General features: G+C 39.9%; 1 protein-coding gene across 1 annotated transcript in view; it reads left to right on the top strand.

The window, feature by feature from the left end:
* Nucleotides 1–18390, top strand: part of CRISPLD1 (cysteine rich secretory protein LCCL domain containing 1) — a 61442-nt gene that overhangs the window by 11565 nt on the left and 31487 nt on the right. The window contains exons 3-6 of the mRNA XM_018567530.1: nt 15304–15422; nt 15511–15643; nt 16442–16557; nt 18196–18296. Of these exons, the coding sequence (XP_018423032.1) occupies nt 15304–15422; nt 15511–15643; nt 16442–16557; nt 18196–18296 (469 nt within the window). The remainder of the gene's footprint in view (nt 1–15303; nt 15423–15510; nt 15644–16441; nt 16558–18195; nt 18297–18390) is intronic.

Here is an 18390-nt window from a genome sequence, read left to right as displayed (position 1 = left end):
GGGGGGGAAGACTAATTAACCTTGTCCCTTTTACCAGCTAAAATCCATTTCAGTTATATTTCTTACGAGGCAAAACTTTCCAATAATTGCATGTGTGGGACATATGTTTAGCATTTTAAATGTTGTTTATAGCCGTACTGGAAAAAAAAATCCCACTGCTACTCACTTGTTTAAAGTTGGCTAAAAGAGCACAAATATTATGCACAGGGAGGATAGAATTCTGTTTCATTTAAAAAAAAAAACGGTTTGAAGAACTTTCAGCCTTGGAGTCATGTAATTCTATCTCCCTTTTTTTATACTGGTCTTGACTTTGTAATAAATTGAAGTAAAAATATTGTGGTGGTATTTCCATGAACTAAGCCGAGAACAGAACAAAATGTTGTGGGTATATTTCCGTGAACTAAGTGAAGAATATAATGTTGTCTCAGATATATACAGTCCATGGCCATTTTATTAGGTACACTTACCTAGTATCCATAATGCATATAGTCAGCAACAATGGTATATTATGAGTTTCAAATTATTCTTATATATAGTATAAAAGGATGTCTTTTTTTTTTTTCTAAAATAAACACCCTCCTTACCTTCACATTCAAAAAGTTTAGATCAGATGATCAGCCATTGTAGCATTTCATTCTTGTGAGAGTTGGAGAGTTATGTGCATGTACTAGTTTCTAACTACAGAGTATAATGGTCACCTTGTCACTGAATGGTCATTAAATCCTCTAAGCTAGCTTGTGTAACTGATACAAACCACTCTAGAAGCTGCTTCTTACCTTTCTCTTCTGTCTTTTGAAGTACATTAATGAGTTGAGTATACATGTACTTTAGATGCTGAAGATCATACATTTTCTGTTGATTACACCTATTTCTTTGAAGGTATTTCTGTGCAACAAAAATGTCACATTGTTTTAATAGATGGATTGATCTTCCTTAAGAAAATGACCTGAAATTGGGCAAACTAGTTGCGGAACACCCAAAGTAGATCATACTTGGAGTTTTCAATGCATGGGGAGCTGACCGTTTTCACATCTTGAATAAAAGTTACATCATGCTGTGACTCAATTGAGGTTTTCTCATTCATGCTGAGTCACATTAATGAACTGTAATTCCAGACAGGGCTTGGTATTACCAGTGTAACCGGCTGTGTGTTCAGATTCATTTCTTCTTTACCATTTTTGCTGTCAAACATGGCAAAAAAGGTTCTACAAATACTGCACCATAGGAGGATCCTCCTACCCCAGGACATTAGTGACAGCATTGGCCTTAAAGAGACCCTGACCTTTGGAAGGTGAGGCCAAAAAAGCCAAGTGGAGGACACTAGTTTTTCACTAGGCAGAGTGTCTGTAATAATGTTACATAGCAGATATACACCTATAAGGCCCTTTTTACATGGGCTGATCAGGAAGGGATCCGTGCACGGATCCCCTCCTGATCATAGCAGTACAGAACAGATGTCACGGCTGTGACATCCATGTCCATACAGTTTTTTCCTTGCGATGGAGACAAAAATGTAAACTGCCGGACTCATGTTGATCCGTTTACATCAGATTACCCCCAATCCGGCACAATCAGGTCCGGCGAAATGGATCTCTGATCTGTTTGCTCTTACGGACCTGGCTGGAGCCAGGGGCAACTGGGTGTAAACGGACGCCTGCCTGTTTACACACGACTACCCATAGACTTACATTGGGCATCTGATCAGATCCGCCTGAAAAACTGACAGGTGGACCCGATCAGGCCACCTCTGTAAAAGAGGCGTTAGGCTGTAGATACAGAAATGCCAAGGCACAGAAAGTATACTGCTGTTTTTCAGGAGGAAGTCACGACAAATAGTAACATTTTTCTGATACTGCTTAGACACAAACATTTCTAGATATCCCTGTAACATAGAATACTTCCACTCCATCTTTTTGAATTCAGGTCTACTTAATAGTATTTACACTTGCCATGAGTCCTTAGTGTGATAGTATCATAAATACTTTGTAAGTATTTAGTAGAGTATGAGCCAGCGAGAGGAACCACAGTGTGCCGCTGTGGTTAACAAGTATACTGTACCCACAGCTTTCCCGGTAGGCAGTGGTGAGGCACAGTGATGCCATTTATGCCTCCTGGAAGTTTTTTTTTTTTTTACAGTTTTACTTTTAACTATTTTTTAATTGCTATTTCGGTATGGAGGTTGAGGGACTAACAGTAAAGCGGACATTACACTTTTCATGGAAAGTCCACGATAAACTCTGAGATGCATACAGGAAACACAGCCTACCTCAGGTTGTCATGCAGACATTATTATATTGCATTAGTCCATCTCACTCACTTTTGTCAGTACTCTGGTGGTTCTACAGCATGTCTTCTTGCAATAGTGGAATGCCCGCCTTACTGCTTCCTACACAAGTAAAGCCTGCACGTGAAAAATGGCAGTATTAAATGTTTTCTCACAACCACCAATCCAATTTGAAACCTGCCATAGACTTTTAAATGTGACTAGTGATGTAGAAGACAGGATGTTACAGTGCACAGGTTACTGTACAATCCCACTGACTCTGTGAAGTGCTCTGCGCTGCGGCTGCAGTAAAATAGGAACTTTAAGGTAGGTTGATCGAACTTTAATTTTAGCACACTCCCAGTATCTGTAGCTCACAGATACATTTTTTCTTCTTGACTGGAATTTAAAATGGAGTAGCTGAGAGTCGTAGAATGGGGAACATTTATTGTGTATGTCCAGGTTAATGTAAAAAATATTTCTATAAAACTGTGAATGCGGTAAAGATTTCAATATCTGCATGTCCTGATTAGACTTCCATGCCATATTCTAGCTCTGACCTGTTGATCCTGCCAATAATTAGAGTGTTTAGACCACATGTGTCAAACTCAAGGCTCAGGGGCCGAATCCGGCCCACCAGGCCATTTCCTAGACTTCTACTTTCAGATCTAGGTTTTAAGTTATTACTAAAACCAGTGATAATCGAATGCAGAGGCAATTATTGATAAAGATTAGATACATTTATATAGTCTTACAGGCCCTTTGAGGGCAACCATAATGTTGATGCAGCCCTTGATTATATTGAGTTTGACACCCCTGATTTAGACTCTTCCTGCCTATGGGGGACAATGCTCTCAGATTCTAGTGTTGTCACCATTTCCTTCCCCTGAATTATGGTGCTGTATAGATACTAAGCATCTTCCTCCTCTGTCTCAGTGCTGGTCCATCCCTTATCACAGCGTTGCAGCCAGCACCACCCCATTACATTCTTGAGTAACAGCGGTACAGAGCTTTAGGTGCTGCTAATTCCCACGCACAGCCACTGCCAAGTTCTTGGGGAAAAGAGAGGCAGCTGTCACATGATCACCCCAAAATACCTAAGAAAGGGTCCTTTTGTGCGGTATTTAATTCTTTGACAGTGCTTTTGTACAGTGCAGGTCAGGTATAAAACATAGCATGTGTGAATAGTTTTGGCATCCACTTTAAACAGAAAATGTGAAAACTCCTGTTTTAATGTTGGATTGGACCATGAAGTAGAACACAATTTAGTGTACAAGCTGTAGGATTGATATGACAGGCATTCGCCAAAATTTCCTGGTAAATTATATGATGCATATATCTATTTTAGGTCCTATTTCCTGTGGGACTGTGAATGTATGTATATTTCAGGATTATAGTTCACTATAATTCCCTTACTGTGTCACACAAACAGGATGAGTGCCAATGTTCTGGTTTCTTCCTCTGCCAGAGATCAGAGCACAGCGTGCAAAGTGGCAGTTGCGTTATAAGGCAGCATAGTGTTGGGTTTAATTCTTTTATGTAGTGCTTATTGGACTGTAAATGGTCACAGAGCACATCTGGAGGCACAAATGGATCAGAGGATAAAAGGCAGACTAGGAAAAAGGGCAGGCGGAAAACTCGTCATATGTGGCAAGCCAAGGTGAGAGATACGTAGCAGGCAAATTAGGGTCGCAGCCGTGTGCTGGTTCATTAGCAGCAAGCAGACGGTGCTTGTTTGAGAACAAAGTGAAATATTGGAAGAGTGACAGACTTTTAAGAGATTCAAGTGCAATTTAACTGAATGCCCAGTGACATGTTCTAAAGAAATCCACTAAATATTTTTGCTGGTTTATTCTGCATAGCAGAATACTATTCCATGGCTTAATATGTAAATACATATTTATGAGGGTTCTCCCAAAGGAACTTATTTGGATGGCCCCACAACCTGATTGGCAATTCCTCATTCACATACCTGTGATAGTATCCCTGGTTGAAGTACTTACCAAGCAATGTGCTAATATACTCTGTTCTGGATTCTCTATAGGAGTTAGTGATAAAAGCAGCCTATGCTGTAAGCTGACATATTTTCTGGTCTGTGCAAGGCTGTTGTGAGGACTTGAGCTGGGAAGTGGAGTTAATTTCCTTGAATGTTAAAAAAATGTTTAATTGGAACTCCACGATAAGAGGTATTCCCACCTTGACAGAAAGTGAGTCTTCCTAGTGGAGCACAGTTCTGTCATTAAAAACCTGACCGAAGTTCTAACTATTCAAAATGTTACTCAAAATTTAAAAAAAAATGTCAGGGGTGGAGTACTGCTTTCAAAGATATCTCCTTGTTTGAAATGTTGAACTGTTCTTGCACTGACTTTTAGAAAATATGCAGCATATATTCCTTAATTTCACATGTTTTCCAGCTGGCCACACGAGGAGTTCTACCCCATGTCATCTTCTCTAGCATTGGCAGTGGCCATATAATGACACTTACCTTGTGACATGTATGCACAGTTCTATACAGCTTTACACTGTGAGACCAAGCTGACTTCCATTAACAACCCGCACTCATAGTAAGGGGTTACATTTAAGAAATTGTAAAAAAAAATTGAATTTTGGATGTTATTTATATAGAGAAGCGCTAGATCAGATACCTCCAGAGAAATCTTGTACTAACATATAAAGTACTGTGCAAAAGTTTTAGACAGGTGTGAAAAAATGCTGTAAAGTAAGAATGCTTTCAAAAATATATATTTTTATTGTTATAAATTTACAAAATTCAAGTGAGTGAACAAAAGAAAAATCCAAATCAAATCAATATTTGGTGTGACTACCCTATAGCGTCAAACCAGCATCAATTCTTAAGCTGGCCATACACCTTACAATTATCTGCAGATTTTCTATGGTCAGATGGAAAAGGTCCAACAGATTCCTCCATCTACACTTAAATGTGTGGATGGAGTAATCTCCACCTGGGCCAATCTGTTGCACTTTTTCCATCTGACCACAGAAAATCTGCAGATAATTGTAAGGTGTATGGGCACCTTTACACTTGCACAAAGTCAGGGATTTTATAGAACTAGAGTCAGGTGTTTGATTAACTAATTAAACCAAGCAGGTGCTAATGATTAGCAATTTCATGTATAGGTTGAAACAGTCATTAACTGAAACAAACAGCTGTGCAGGAGGCATAAAACTGGTTGAGGAACAGCCAAACTTTGCTACTATGGTGAGGTTGTGGAAGACAGTTTCACCTCACAGGCCATGCACCATGGCAAGACTGAGCACAGCAACAAGACACAAGGTAGTTATACTGCATCAGCAAGGTTGTTTTCCAGGCTAAGATTTCAAAGCAGACCGGGTTTTCAAGATGTGCTGTTGACGCTCTTTCGAAGAAGCACAAACAAACAGGCAACACTGAGGATCGTAGATGCAGTGGTTGACCAAGAAAACTTAATGGCAACAAGGCTAAGTGTCTCAACTATGCATGAAAACATAGGAACTGAAGTGCAGAAAAATGGCATCAGGTGCTCTGGACTGAGGAGTCAAAATTTGAAATATTTGGCTGTAGCAGGGGGCAGTTTGTTCGCCGAAGGGCTGGAGAGCGTTACAATAATGTCGGCAGCAACAGTGAAGCATTTTCCAGGTTCATTGCAAGTCTGGGGCTGCAATTCTGCACATGGATTTGGAAATGTGGTCAGGATCAATGGTGTCCTCAATGCGTAGAAATACAAACAGATACTTATTATTCATGCCATACCATCATGGAGGCGTGTGATTCACCACAATTTATTCTGCAGCAGGACAACGACCCCAAATGTCATTAAGAACTATCTCCAGTGTAAAGAAGAACAAGGAGTCCTGGAAGTGATGGTTTGGCCCCCACTGAGCCCTGATCTCAGCATCATGGAGTCTGTCTGGGATTGCATGAAGAGACAGAGGAATTGGAGGCAGCCTACATCCAAAGAAAATCTGCGATTAGTTCTCCAAGATGTTTGGAACAACCTGCCTGCCGAGTTGCTTCAAAAACTGTGTCCAAGTGTATATAGAAGAATTGATGCTGTTATGAAGGCAAAGGGTGGTCACACCAAATATTGATTCGATTTGGATTTCTCTTCTGTTCATTTGCTTTCCATTTTGTTAATTGATAAATATTTACTATTAATACTTGTATTTCTGATAGCATTCCTACTTTACAGCATTTTTCACACCTGCCTAAAACATTTGTTTGTTATCATTATCATTACTGAATTATACCAATAACAATAATGTGCATATATTTCATTGTTTTTTTTATATGTTTTATAATTTGCTGTATAATGTTTATCACGTATAAAGCACACACAGAGAACATGAATCAAGCCAAGAACAGAATGCTTATTTTAAACAGTGCTTAGTATGTTAGACAAGTCTTGCTTTCAGCCACCAAAGCTGATCCTGTGTCCTTGAAGTGAAACCAGAGCCAGTTCTTCCTGGCTTTAATGGATTTTCAGATGTATAATGAGCCATTCTGACACTAAAACACTAGTGAGCAAAATGGACAGTAGACCATTGTTATGTGAAATGAGGCTTTAACTGTTGGAATTTACAGAGAGCTATCACAATACACATATCATAAATGGCTAGATTTCTCTTGTCCGGCTGCAGGCTGAATGAAAGAAAATAATTGGATTTCTCCATCAACGCTAAATTAGTGTTCTAATTGAATAATTGGGGGGCGTGGACTCAGTTCACCTAGGGGGAGTTCTGGGAAGTGCTATTACTGGATTGACAACGCTAAATAGTGGGTATAGAGGAATCCCCACTGCCATTTTTTTTTTGTGTGGAGTGGTGAGGGGTTACAACTTCTGTGCTCTTTTTTTATTTTCTATGTGTGCCCCTACTGAGGAGATTCACGCTCTTTATTGGTCTTAGAGTCCGCTGTCACCGGGACTAAAAGTGATGGCAACTCCAAATTTCTAGGTTGTTACAGAATAGGAATAAAGTGAAAAGTTTCCAATGGGGACACTTGCTTCTGTGGTAACCCCCCTCAGAGGGCACTCTCTGTCTACAGGACAGGACGTGAAAGAAAATCTTCCCAGTTGGACCCAGGTGGCAAAAAGGAAGGGGTTTTAAACATACCATACCTTACTTTATCCAAAATGTGTAACGAGTGTATAGGCTTTAGATATACTTTAATGCCACAACACATAGGCCACATCACAGTATCAGTAGAAGGGCAACAGTAGTTTAGATCCTGAGCCTATACTGTGTAACATAATTTCTCTTTCTGCATCATTAATCCCATTTAAGTGGGGTTCACAATTTTCCACTGTGGTGCGTAGCAGTAGGGTGTGCGTTACTGTAACACAGGTTAATGCACATTACATATGTTAGCATGTTGTGGTGTCATATCATGTGGAATCCAACACATTAAAGCAATGCATCTCCAACACCCATGTGCTGCAGTTCTCCATTAGAAAGGTGTTTCAAAGCCCTGTGGTGTGTCTCTATGGAAGTTTGAAATCCAGTGTACCCATCACACTCCTGACCAAATAATACCCTTAGAGTCGGGTGGGTGCCAAAGTGACTGCAGATGTCTCTGCAATCCAAGATAAGTATATGTATAAAGTCACTTGCACAGAAGTTCCTTCTTCAGGCAAACAGAATGTGTGACACACATGTGTGTCACACATTCTGTTTGCCTAAAGAAGGAACCGATGTTGTTCTGAAACGTCGCTATATGATGTGATAGCAATCGAGTCAATAAACCGGTTTTTACTTGAAATTCTATTGGAGTGCGAGTGACTTTATACATGCACTTATCTATGGAAGTTTGTGCACATTCAGCCAAAAAAATTATTTGTGAGGTCTGGTACTAATGTTGGCTGAGAAGGCCTGGCTCTCAGTTGGTGTTCCAATTTATCCCAAATGTCTTCAGCAGGGTTGATGTCAGGGCTCTGTGCAGGCCAGTTTTTCCTAATCTAACCATGTCTTTATGGATCTGGCTTTGTGTACAAGGGCACTGTCATGCTGCAACAGAAAAGGACGTTAGCCAAACTATTGCTACAAGGTTGGAAACATACAATTCAATTTGTCTTTGTATTGTATGCTGGGGCATTAACTCTACCTTCACTGGAACACCTGAACTCTGAAATTTAAAAGGGTATCTACTCACTTTAAGCCATATAGGTAGATGTAGTGGTCAATCGTTTGGCCATCTTGAGTATGTTTTCCCTGTACATGGCACCTAATCTAAACAAACAATCATAGTTGACAGTGTTGTTGTAAACACTTCAGTACAATGAAAATATATTTGACATGTTGCGTTGTGCCTCTGCTCCTCCTTAATATTAAGCTACTACACCAGGTCCTCCTAAACGTTCTCAGTTTGGCACGTCCGTTTTAATTTAAGTGCCTTTAGGACTTGGAAAACTGGGAGGACATGTATGAGTAGATATGGGGCCTTGCATAAATATATCAGATTCTGCTTGCATGCACTTGGGAGGTTAATACAATCTTGCTGGGTTGATATTTTCATGTTAGATGAACTTTGCTCTCAGAAGAGGAAATAATGAATGCATGTCTGAAAGTCAAGAAAGGCCTTCAATTCCTACTTAAACTCAGGGGGTTTTACTCAGCATTGTGGTTCCTGTGACTTTTTTCATAGCATGTCGGTAGATTTATATAGAGCAGTGCACAAAAGAAAATCATAGTGCATTTTCACACATTAATGTTAAGTCTATTTTGTAGACATATTGCTGTGTGGTCAATGCGTTTACAAGCTATAGAACTCGACTTTGAAGGCATAGCATGCCTATGATTATTTTTACATTCACACGTGTTGAACCCCTTCCTAAAAAAAATAGGCATTAGATAAGCATTAACAACAAAGTTGGTTACTCATCCCTTGTTCTTAAGTGGTTGAGTCAAGGAAACCAGAGATTTACAGTGGTGATATTTTAGCCATGTCACAGCAGACGTTTTAAGCTGAGATCTGAGGTTTTATCTGTAGGGGGCACTGGGTGACAGAATCTGAAATCACAGCTCTGGATCTCAGTAAATGAAGTGAAGAAGTTGGGAGACCCATTTTGTGCTGCAACACAAAACTTTCTTGCAGAGGTGACGTTTTGGTTTTGCATTTCATACTCCTTTGAAGACATCTACAGTGTACTAAATGCTAATTTTATATTTGTCAGAATCCTAAAAGAAAGTTTCCTTCCTCTTGGTTAGGTTTGGACAGATGTCTGTAGAAAGGCTCCCATTCATAAAAAGAAACATACCCCTTCATTGTTGTTCATCATCCGCTCTGCAGATTTTATATTTTTGTGGCTTGGGAGCTGAAATGCAAGTTAAAGAAACTGACTTTACTTCCGGTATGACTTGCTCAGGCAGAGCTCTCTACGGTATTTGTTTGGAAAGCACACAGACCTCTCTTTGAAACATTTTGGCTTGATTAATTATTCAGCTTTTGTTCATTATTTTCTGTTTTCTTTACCAAGTCCAAAAGTGTCCTTTAAAGAAACAATCAAGAGAAATAATTTTCGTTATTTATTCCTCTGCATATTTTGTTAGAGCATTACTTTAGTATACAAAGAAAATGAGATCTGAATATTGACACACAATAATTTAGTATGCAGTTCAATACATATGTGTTAATAAGTAGCCATGCTTAGCTGCTGGCCAGCTCGACACATCAAGCATATAAATCTGACTGTGTATGATGTGTCAGCAGGTGAATTTTAAGCCCAGATCTAATATTTTCCTGCTTACTGCTTCCAGCATCAAGGTTCTCCCTTATTTGGAGAACCTGCAATTAAATAACCAAATACTGTATTTGGCAAGAGGTGGTAAGGGTACTTTGTCTATATTAGAGATTTAGTGGTAACCTAACTGCTCAACTTTACTTTAGTGGTAGGGGTACACTGCTGTCTTTTATAGATTTGGTAAGTCTTGTATGACTATCACAACCTTTGCTAGCTCTAGATTCTATCAGCTATACTGTAAAATGTTGTGTACCAGCCATATATACTGCTGCACTCCTAAATGCCAAAAGTGACATTTTCCTGCCGTTTTGTCGGCGCGGCCGTGATTCCTTTCATCCCCTCTGGGACACAGAGCAGTGCCCAGCAGCAATGACAGCCGGCCGAGCGCTGCGGGACGAGCGCTGTGAGCGGCCGGTGTCTTTCCTCCCACATCGCTCGGCCGCCTATCACAGTGCAGCAGAGCGGTGTGGGGGCGGAGACAGCCAGCGCTGTCACAGGAGGCTGGGCTCTCCTCTTGCAGCCTCCTATGACAGTGTGTGTCAGAGAGGAGAACGGGTACAAGCACTCAGTGATCAGTGATCGCTGAGTGTTTGTACATAATTGAGGACCTGGTATGTATACTATATCCTTGAAAATTTCTGCCCCGGGCACCCAGAACTCTGGTTACGCCACTAGTGCATGCTCACATGTCCTAGTCACATGTCTAGTCACATCTGCCAGAAATTCAGGGAGTAATAGGGAACTAGTAATCTGCCCTTAGTAAACATGGCCATTGCCAGAAGACTGCCGAAGAAAAGAGAAATAAGGTATGCAAAGAATACAAAGCTGGCAATTATCTAGAAGTCTGTGTTTAGAGATTGTCATTACTAAACATTTCTAAAGGTGCCTTTGTTGTTATTTTAGGGATATGGGCAAAGCTCCGCTTTAAGTGCTAAACTTTGCCATGTTTTACATCTAGTAAAGCTTTTACTACCAGAGGAATATATCCCACAGATTTGAAAAACAATGCATTACAGGATTGGCAAATTGTTTAAAAACCAATATGGTTATCCTTTCATGTGTTTAATTGTAAAACCTTCTTACATTCACCAAATACTAGGGTACACGTTCACCTCTTGTATGCTCATTTGTGTATTTAGTTAAGTTTACTGCATTTATTAATGAATGTTTGAAGTGTCAGTAATTATTGTGATCTCATTGCATCAAACCAGCAAACAAAAATGACAGTTGGGGTGCACCAGTCTAATGGTTACTGGAACTGAACAGCCAGTTTTGTTTTTCACCCACATGTAAGGGCCAGTGTTGACTGGCATACTGCCAAGTACATTCTGCTCATTGTAACAAAGGGTTAAGCTCCTAAAAAAAAACATAGCACAAGCTTCGGCGCTAGGCTTCGGGGCATTTTGACAAGTACAAGTACTTGTCAAAATGCCCTGTATCGGGCTGGATTCCGATGCTAGCATCGGTATCGGGACATCCCTAATTGTCACATTTATTTATTTGTTAATAGGTTCTTGTACTTAACTTTTCAGATTTGTGGGCATAGTGCAATAATTCAAACAACTCACAAATAGTATAATAATAAAAACATTTACTTAGCTGTATACTGTAGGTATATTACAGATAATAAACTTTAATAGTACAGTACAGAACTTCTTTTTAAGGAAGTTCCTAGAAGCGACAGTCCATCTTTTCAAGGCACTCTGCCTAAGCCCTGGATGAGCTCAAACTTTGCCTTTCACTTATATATACATCTTTTTTTTTTTTTTTGAGGGGCTTGTGTTGTGCTAGAAACCAGTTTCAACCAGTTTGACCATATAACCAGTTTCGGCAGGACAAAGGACCATATAGTTCATGGTAGATTAATAAAGTAATAAGTAGGAAAAAGGTCATAGCTAGCAGTGTGTGTGTATACATACACACAAGTAGAAGTTAATATCCATAAACTAATATCCTTAAGAAGATAAAAACTACTACTAAGTTCCTTGTAAATCAATAACCACAAAAATCTATAATGCACTTGTGTTTGACATCAATTTGCTTCTGAGATCATTCACTGTTCATTGACAGGAGCATTTGACCTGCAGTTAACTTTGTAAGCTGCATCGGCCTGCTTCAGCTGGTTCTGTATTCCCATTGACTGTTATGAGGAGAGAAGCGGTTCTGATGTGAACAAAAGCTTGTCGACACAGGCCCTAAATAAGGTCTACTTTGGAGATTAAACTTTACTAAATATTTTTATTATTAGTGATTTTCATTATTAGAGATTTGTCAATGCACCTAGTCTAAAAAATGTAGACAAGATGAAGTACCAAGATTACCATGGGATTCACACCCTGCTCCTGGCATTCTATCTACATCATATTCTGCTTGTGCAAGCAGCTAATATAAGTGGCCCCTACAGGGCATTATTAGGAGAGGGGCTAATCATTAAGTCCTCTATAGAGCCTGTCTTCTGGTGGCTGGAAGGTGTGATAAAAAATCTGTAGGATATATGGCCTGTTCTAGGCCCGTAGGTTATATGGCCAGCTTCCTGTTCTAAGCTGCCATAGGATAGTCCCTGCACCGAAAGAGCGTAAATGTAAATGTCCCTTCTCACAATCACACAAGCACACATACAACAACCACACAGTGTTTTCCCTTCTCAAACCAGGGCATCACTCTATAATGGGTGGGCCCAGTATTATGTCACACTGCCGCATTATTAGCTACAAGCAGTTGCAGCCAGCCACTGCCTCCACCCTGGGTGTCAGTAGATTTCAAGAGATTGAAAAGACACCAAATCCTTATTCTGAATAGTGGTGTTGGCTGGAGTGAGACCCTCATAAGATCACAAAAAAGTTGACCATAAATCAACAGGGTTGAGTATATAAGAGAACACTGAGGCAATGTTTTCGATACTACAATTCCTCTTTCAAAATCTCTTGTTGGCTGAATCAAAATAAATTGGAATCTAGATTTTGAAAAATGCATCCGAAGTCAAAACTTTTTTTCTAATTTTTTTTTAAAATTAGTTTTGGATAGAATGGTGAGGAACTTTGCTGTTGGAAGTTTATCTGTCATAATAGACACTGTCTCTGGAGCTGAAAGTGGAAATAAACCCAGCATAGGCAAGATTTTCAACCAGGAGCTCGAGAGCTTGGCCATTTTTTCTGTGGATAAATGCATCTCTGAAAATAGCTATTTGAGACAAATAAGGTATTTTAGAAAATGTTAAAACTTGTATCAAGCAAACACATGTAAAAGAATAATATATTCATTCATAGTGCACTCTGTGTTGTTCAGCATAACTGTTTATGCAGTCTAATGCAGCTACAGTGTATACTTTTATATGTGCAAAATGTGCAAATATAGGCAGCCTTGCAGGATCAGAAACCACAATAAAACATATAATTAACATATAATTAAATAAACATATAATTAGCATAAGTTGCTGAAAAGTGGGCAAAAGGAAAGGGCGGCTTTCACTTCGGGAAAACAAACCGAAAATCCTGCCCTTATTTGCACTTTGGCCCTTTTTCCAAATGTGTAGTCAAGTGTCCATATGCACATATTTGAATGACCTAGAATGATACTATAGCCTTCAAATAGAATATGGCTATGACTGCACAGCTGTGGCCTTGCTTAATGTATAACTACTTATGGTTGAAAAACCTATTCTAAAAACTATACTGTTGCTATGTTACCAAAACGTGTCCTTGTTTTACACCTATAATTTAAACTTATATTAACGGAGGACAGATACTTTTTCAAGTTGAAGAAACTGCTGAAGAGGTGAGAAAAGCTTCTCTGAGGCCAACATGGCAGCTCTAGTGTGTCGAGCAAGGGCCAAAATAAGTATAAAGCAGAATATAAAACCTCTTTTTGGATGGTAGGGGGAAAAAAAAATGTTGAGCGGGAAATTGCATTAACAGAAAATATTTGTGAAAGAACAAGAGAAAATAGTTTTGTAGGATGCTGCCGTGAAACAAATTGGGGCAACAGTAAATACATTGTGGTTGAGAAAATATGGCTTGTGACTTACTTTTAACACCTTGCATGTGCTTTTTACAGAGGTAATTTTACAAGGCAGATGTTTTGTTAGAATTGCACATAGTTACTCCCTTAATGTGGCAGCTGAGCTGTCACTTGTAGCTCCACGACTATGTGCAGGCCTTTTACCCCTGCTCCTGCAGGCATGTAAGGCTGTGCTGTGTATGCCTCCAGGAATGTACTCTCTTCCTAACTTGCTCTTCCACAAGTCTGACAGCTTTAGGCGTCAGCCGCTTTCCTCTGCTGATTCGTATGCAGCTTCTCACTCAGTCAGTCAGTGCTGTCAGCTGGCGGCCAATCATGCGGTTCCTCCTCTTGCTTACTCTACTCAAACCCAGTGCAGCGCACGGCGCGTTGTCGGTTATCCGCGTACTGACCTCTTACTTGTCCTTGTCTATCCATGTCTACAATCTTCCCTGTGCTTCGCTTTGTCCTTGGAAATCCCTGTCTATAGTCTTCCCCGTGAGTCGCTTTGTCCTTGGAAACCGCTGTCTACAGTATGCCCTGTGCTTCGCTTTGTCCTTGGAAATCCTTGTCTACATTCTGCCCTGTGCTTCACTTTGTCCTTGGAAATCCCTGTTTACAGTCTGCCCTGTACTATGCCTTGTCTTTGGAAATTCTTGTCTACAGTCTGCCCCGTACTTTGCCTTGTCTTTGGAAATCCGTATCCATCCTGAACTTTGAGTCTTCGTCGGCTGCTAGCTGAGTTGGGTGAACCTGGGTTAGCTTGGTTAGTTACAGTGGCACTGAACTGAAAAAGTGATGATTTGCTATGTTATGGTGAAGATTTGAGCAGTATCATGCAAAATCTACCTTTTGTCTGGGATTCCTTCTGCAATGTAGCCGTGCATGTCCTGGTATGTGAGTGTGCCTAGGCACTCCTGTGCCTACAGTCTTATAGCTGGATAACTGATGTGTGAGACCTTGGACACTGCTAACTCTGACTTCTAATCTTATGAGATTTGGAGTGAGATTTGGTGATGTCACTACATTTGGCATGGTATCAAGATATGGTATGTCCATAAAGAGAGAAAGATCAGCTTTTCTACTGAAAAATGGACATTTTTAATGGAGGACAGTGATGCAGAAAAGTACAAAAAAAGCAGTTATATTTATGATGTATTATGTATAATAATTATATGTTTATTGATGTAGGTGGGCTTCATTTATCATTGAATATGATACTCATACTTAAAATAAAGCATAACATAAATGTGACCTGAACAATTTCTTGTCTCCTGTCTGAGGTATGTCATTATATACTGTTTGTAGGTATGGGACGTAGAGCTAGAACGCTCTGCTGAAGAATGGGCGTTAACTTGTTTATGGGAACATGGTCCAGCAAATTTGCTTCCATCCATTGGACAGAACCTGGGGGCTCACTGGGGGAGGTAGGTTTTGAGATTCTTAGCAATAACGGACAATGATACGGTATGTGATATGAGGAACTACAACATTCTTATGTTCTTTCCTATATAGATACAGGCCTCCAACCTACCATGTCCAGGCTTGGTATGATGAAGTGAAAGATTACACATTTCCATATCCACAAGAATGTAACCCATACTGCCCATTCAGATGTTCAGGACCAGTTTGCACTCATTATACACAGGTGGGCTCTTGCTAATTTCATTTTGTTTTTAAACGCAATTTCCATCTTCAGAAATAAGTTTGGGATGCTTCACTTTAAGGGTGTGATGAGCAGAACTCACCCTCTCCTCATTCTCATGCCCATCTGCTGTTTCAGAGTAGCTCTAATTGCAGAAAATTCAAAAATGGCTTGGCCAGCTGATTTGAAAAATGTTCCGGAGGGCTTGGCAGCGAAAGGGTTAAAGCACTTACCTTAAATTATGTCTCTTAATCCGTTCTTCCTCTTCTTTCCTGTCCTTTTCAGCCTTCTCTCCAGCGCTGCTGCGGGTCTCCGATCCAGCGCTGACTCCTCTGTCCTTGTTGGCACTTTCTGTTCCATGGTGTCTGCATGCGGATGCACGCGTCCATAGACTTACCTTGTGTCTCTCCTCGTCTCCTGGCCGAAAATCCAAACTGCGCATGCGCCCGCCCCAAAATGCTTTGCGGCCGCCCGAGCATTTTTGGATTTTCGGACGGGAGCGCGCGGCGAAGACGGGTATGTTTAAACTGCTTTTAAAGCATTTAAAAAAAAAAAACTTTTTGCATATATCTACTGCTTGCTAGCAGTAGATATATGCAAAAAAAAACGTGAGGGTTTAGAAACCCTTTAACTCCACTGCTTATGTGTACTCAAAAAGGGAGACAATTCCACACATACAAATGTAATTTATTGTACAGTTGGTTTGTGCCATGTACATATGATTGTAATTTTGAATTTAAACTAAACATAATCTATTTAAATCTAGTTGGTCATGTAATGTGTTTATATTTTTCTGTTCAGGTGGTTTGGGCAACGAGTAGCAGAGTTGGTTGTGCCATAAACCTTTGTCACAACATGAACGTTTGGGGGCAAATCTGGCCAAAGGCAATATATTTAGTGTGCAATTATTCTCCAAAGTAAGTAAGATCACTTTTTAATTGCTATTCTAAAATCACATTTTTAAAGTACAAGTATATTGTGTTTTGTTATTTAATGTGCTTAATGTCACCAATATGCCAGTGTATTTCTAAAAGTTTTGCATTGTAACAGATGGAATGCACAGTTTTATTTTGATCTTATCTGACAATGCTATATTCTCCCTAGGAATTGTTTAGGTAGATGTTAAAAAAAAAAAATTAAAGGCAATAAAAAATCACCAAGAAGTGGAAATTTTGCAGAAATGTTTTTGAAAGTAATTTTTTTTTACACAAACATATATGAATTTCATTGAATTTTAAAAATAAGACTGTATCACATCAATAAATTACAAATATATCAATCATGTGTATTGAGAAACTACGATATCCAGAATTGTAAGTAGGCAACGCATAAAAAAAAGTTCATCACTTTACAGTTAAAGTACAACTAAAGGCCTCTGTATGGCAATCAAAACAAGCAGCAAATCAAGTTACTCCGTAATATACAAGCTTCATAAAGTAAGCAAAAAGCTTCTACCTTCAAAAATTCCGTTTGTGCATCACACACTCCCTTTCCCAGACACTGCAGCTCACAATAGAAGGGTTTCAGAAACAGAGGCACTGCTGTCAATTCAAAAAGCAGTGGGTAGCATTAGGTGTGGTCAGGTGCTGATTGACAAACTATAGGACTGTTAATCAGAAGTGACAATGCTGATTGCCACGCCCCCTGCAACATCTTCCCATCCCACTGTAATGTAATCTGGCACAGCCTACACAAGAGTGGTAACTCTGCTCTGAATTCAGGAGAAGGGCAGCATTGTTTGAACCTGGCCTTGGGGCGGCAGGTGGAGTAAATCTGGCCCTGGTTGTCACACTATCACAAGAAGGTGTAGTAAGTGGACTTCACTGGCAGACTCAACAGATCTTTGTGTGACTTTGCAAGGGGACCAATAGAAAACTGTTCAGATGTACTTAGAGTTAAATACTGCAGCACATATATTTTTTAATAGAAGGTCATAGCTCTACTAAACAACTGCCCTAAAATCATTCTTCTTCCTCTGGTGTGCATGAGAATACCCAATATGTGTCGCACAATAGGCTCTTCTGTATAAATGTGCGTCAGGCAGAGTCTCCAATCTGCTACTTAAGCAGTGCTGCAACTGGAATTTAGGTGCCCTGAACATAGAAGTGCTCAAAGCAGCACACTTCTGCGTTCATTAGGCCTAAAGGAGACTGGTGAACTGCAGTTCATTTCTCCTGCTGCTTTGTATTCTGATTTCCCCTGTAGTGGTTCTGAACTAGGTGAGCCTAGTGACCACGAGAAGGGAGCAGTGACAGGCTTTGCAGTGTTCTCCACAAAAACAGCAAGGCAAAGCTCCTGGCAAAAAAGCATCCATGGAGAATCTTTTGATGTGTCAGTAAAATTGCAGAAGTGAAAGGGAGTTCCACAGGAACACTGGCAGAAGTGGAAAACCAACACTTTACAGGCTTCTATGCACAGCATTATATTGCAGGTTACATTTAGCATGATTCTAGAACCCCGTACCCCGAATCTGTCCCTTGCAACAAAACAAAAATAAGGAATTAGCAGTAAAAGTGCGTATTGATTTACATTATTTTCACCTTTTTTTTCTAAAGGGGAAACTGGTGGGGACATGCTCCTTATAAACATGGCCGCTCTTGCTCTGCTTGCCCACCCAGCTATGGAGGCGGATGCCGAGACAATCTTTGTTACAAAGGTACATATGTGATGTTTGTAGAGGAACTCAAGGAAGAGATAAAAGATTATGCAGAAATAAATGCAGCTATGTACCGTATATACTCGAGTATAAG

The sequence above is a fragment of the Nanorana parkeri genome, unplaced genomic scaffold, assembly GCF_000935625.1.
Source record: "Nanorana parkeri isolate BGI_ZX_2015 unplaced genomic scaffold, ASM93562v1 scaffold1058, whole genome shotgun sequence".
Classification (NCBI taxonomy): domain Eukaryota; kingdom Metazoa; phylum Chordata; class Amphibia; order Anura; family Dicroglossidae; genus Nanorana; species Nanorana parkeri.
Note: the sequence above shows the minus strand (reverse complement) of the source record. Positions and strands in the feature narration are given on the sequence as shown.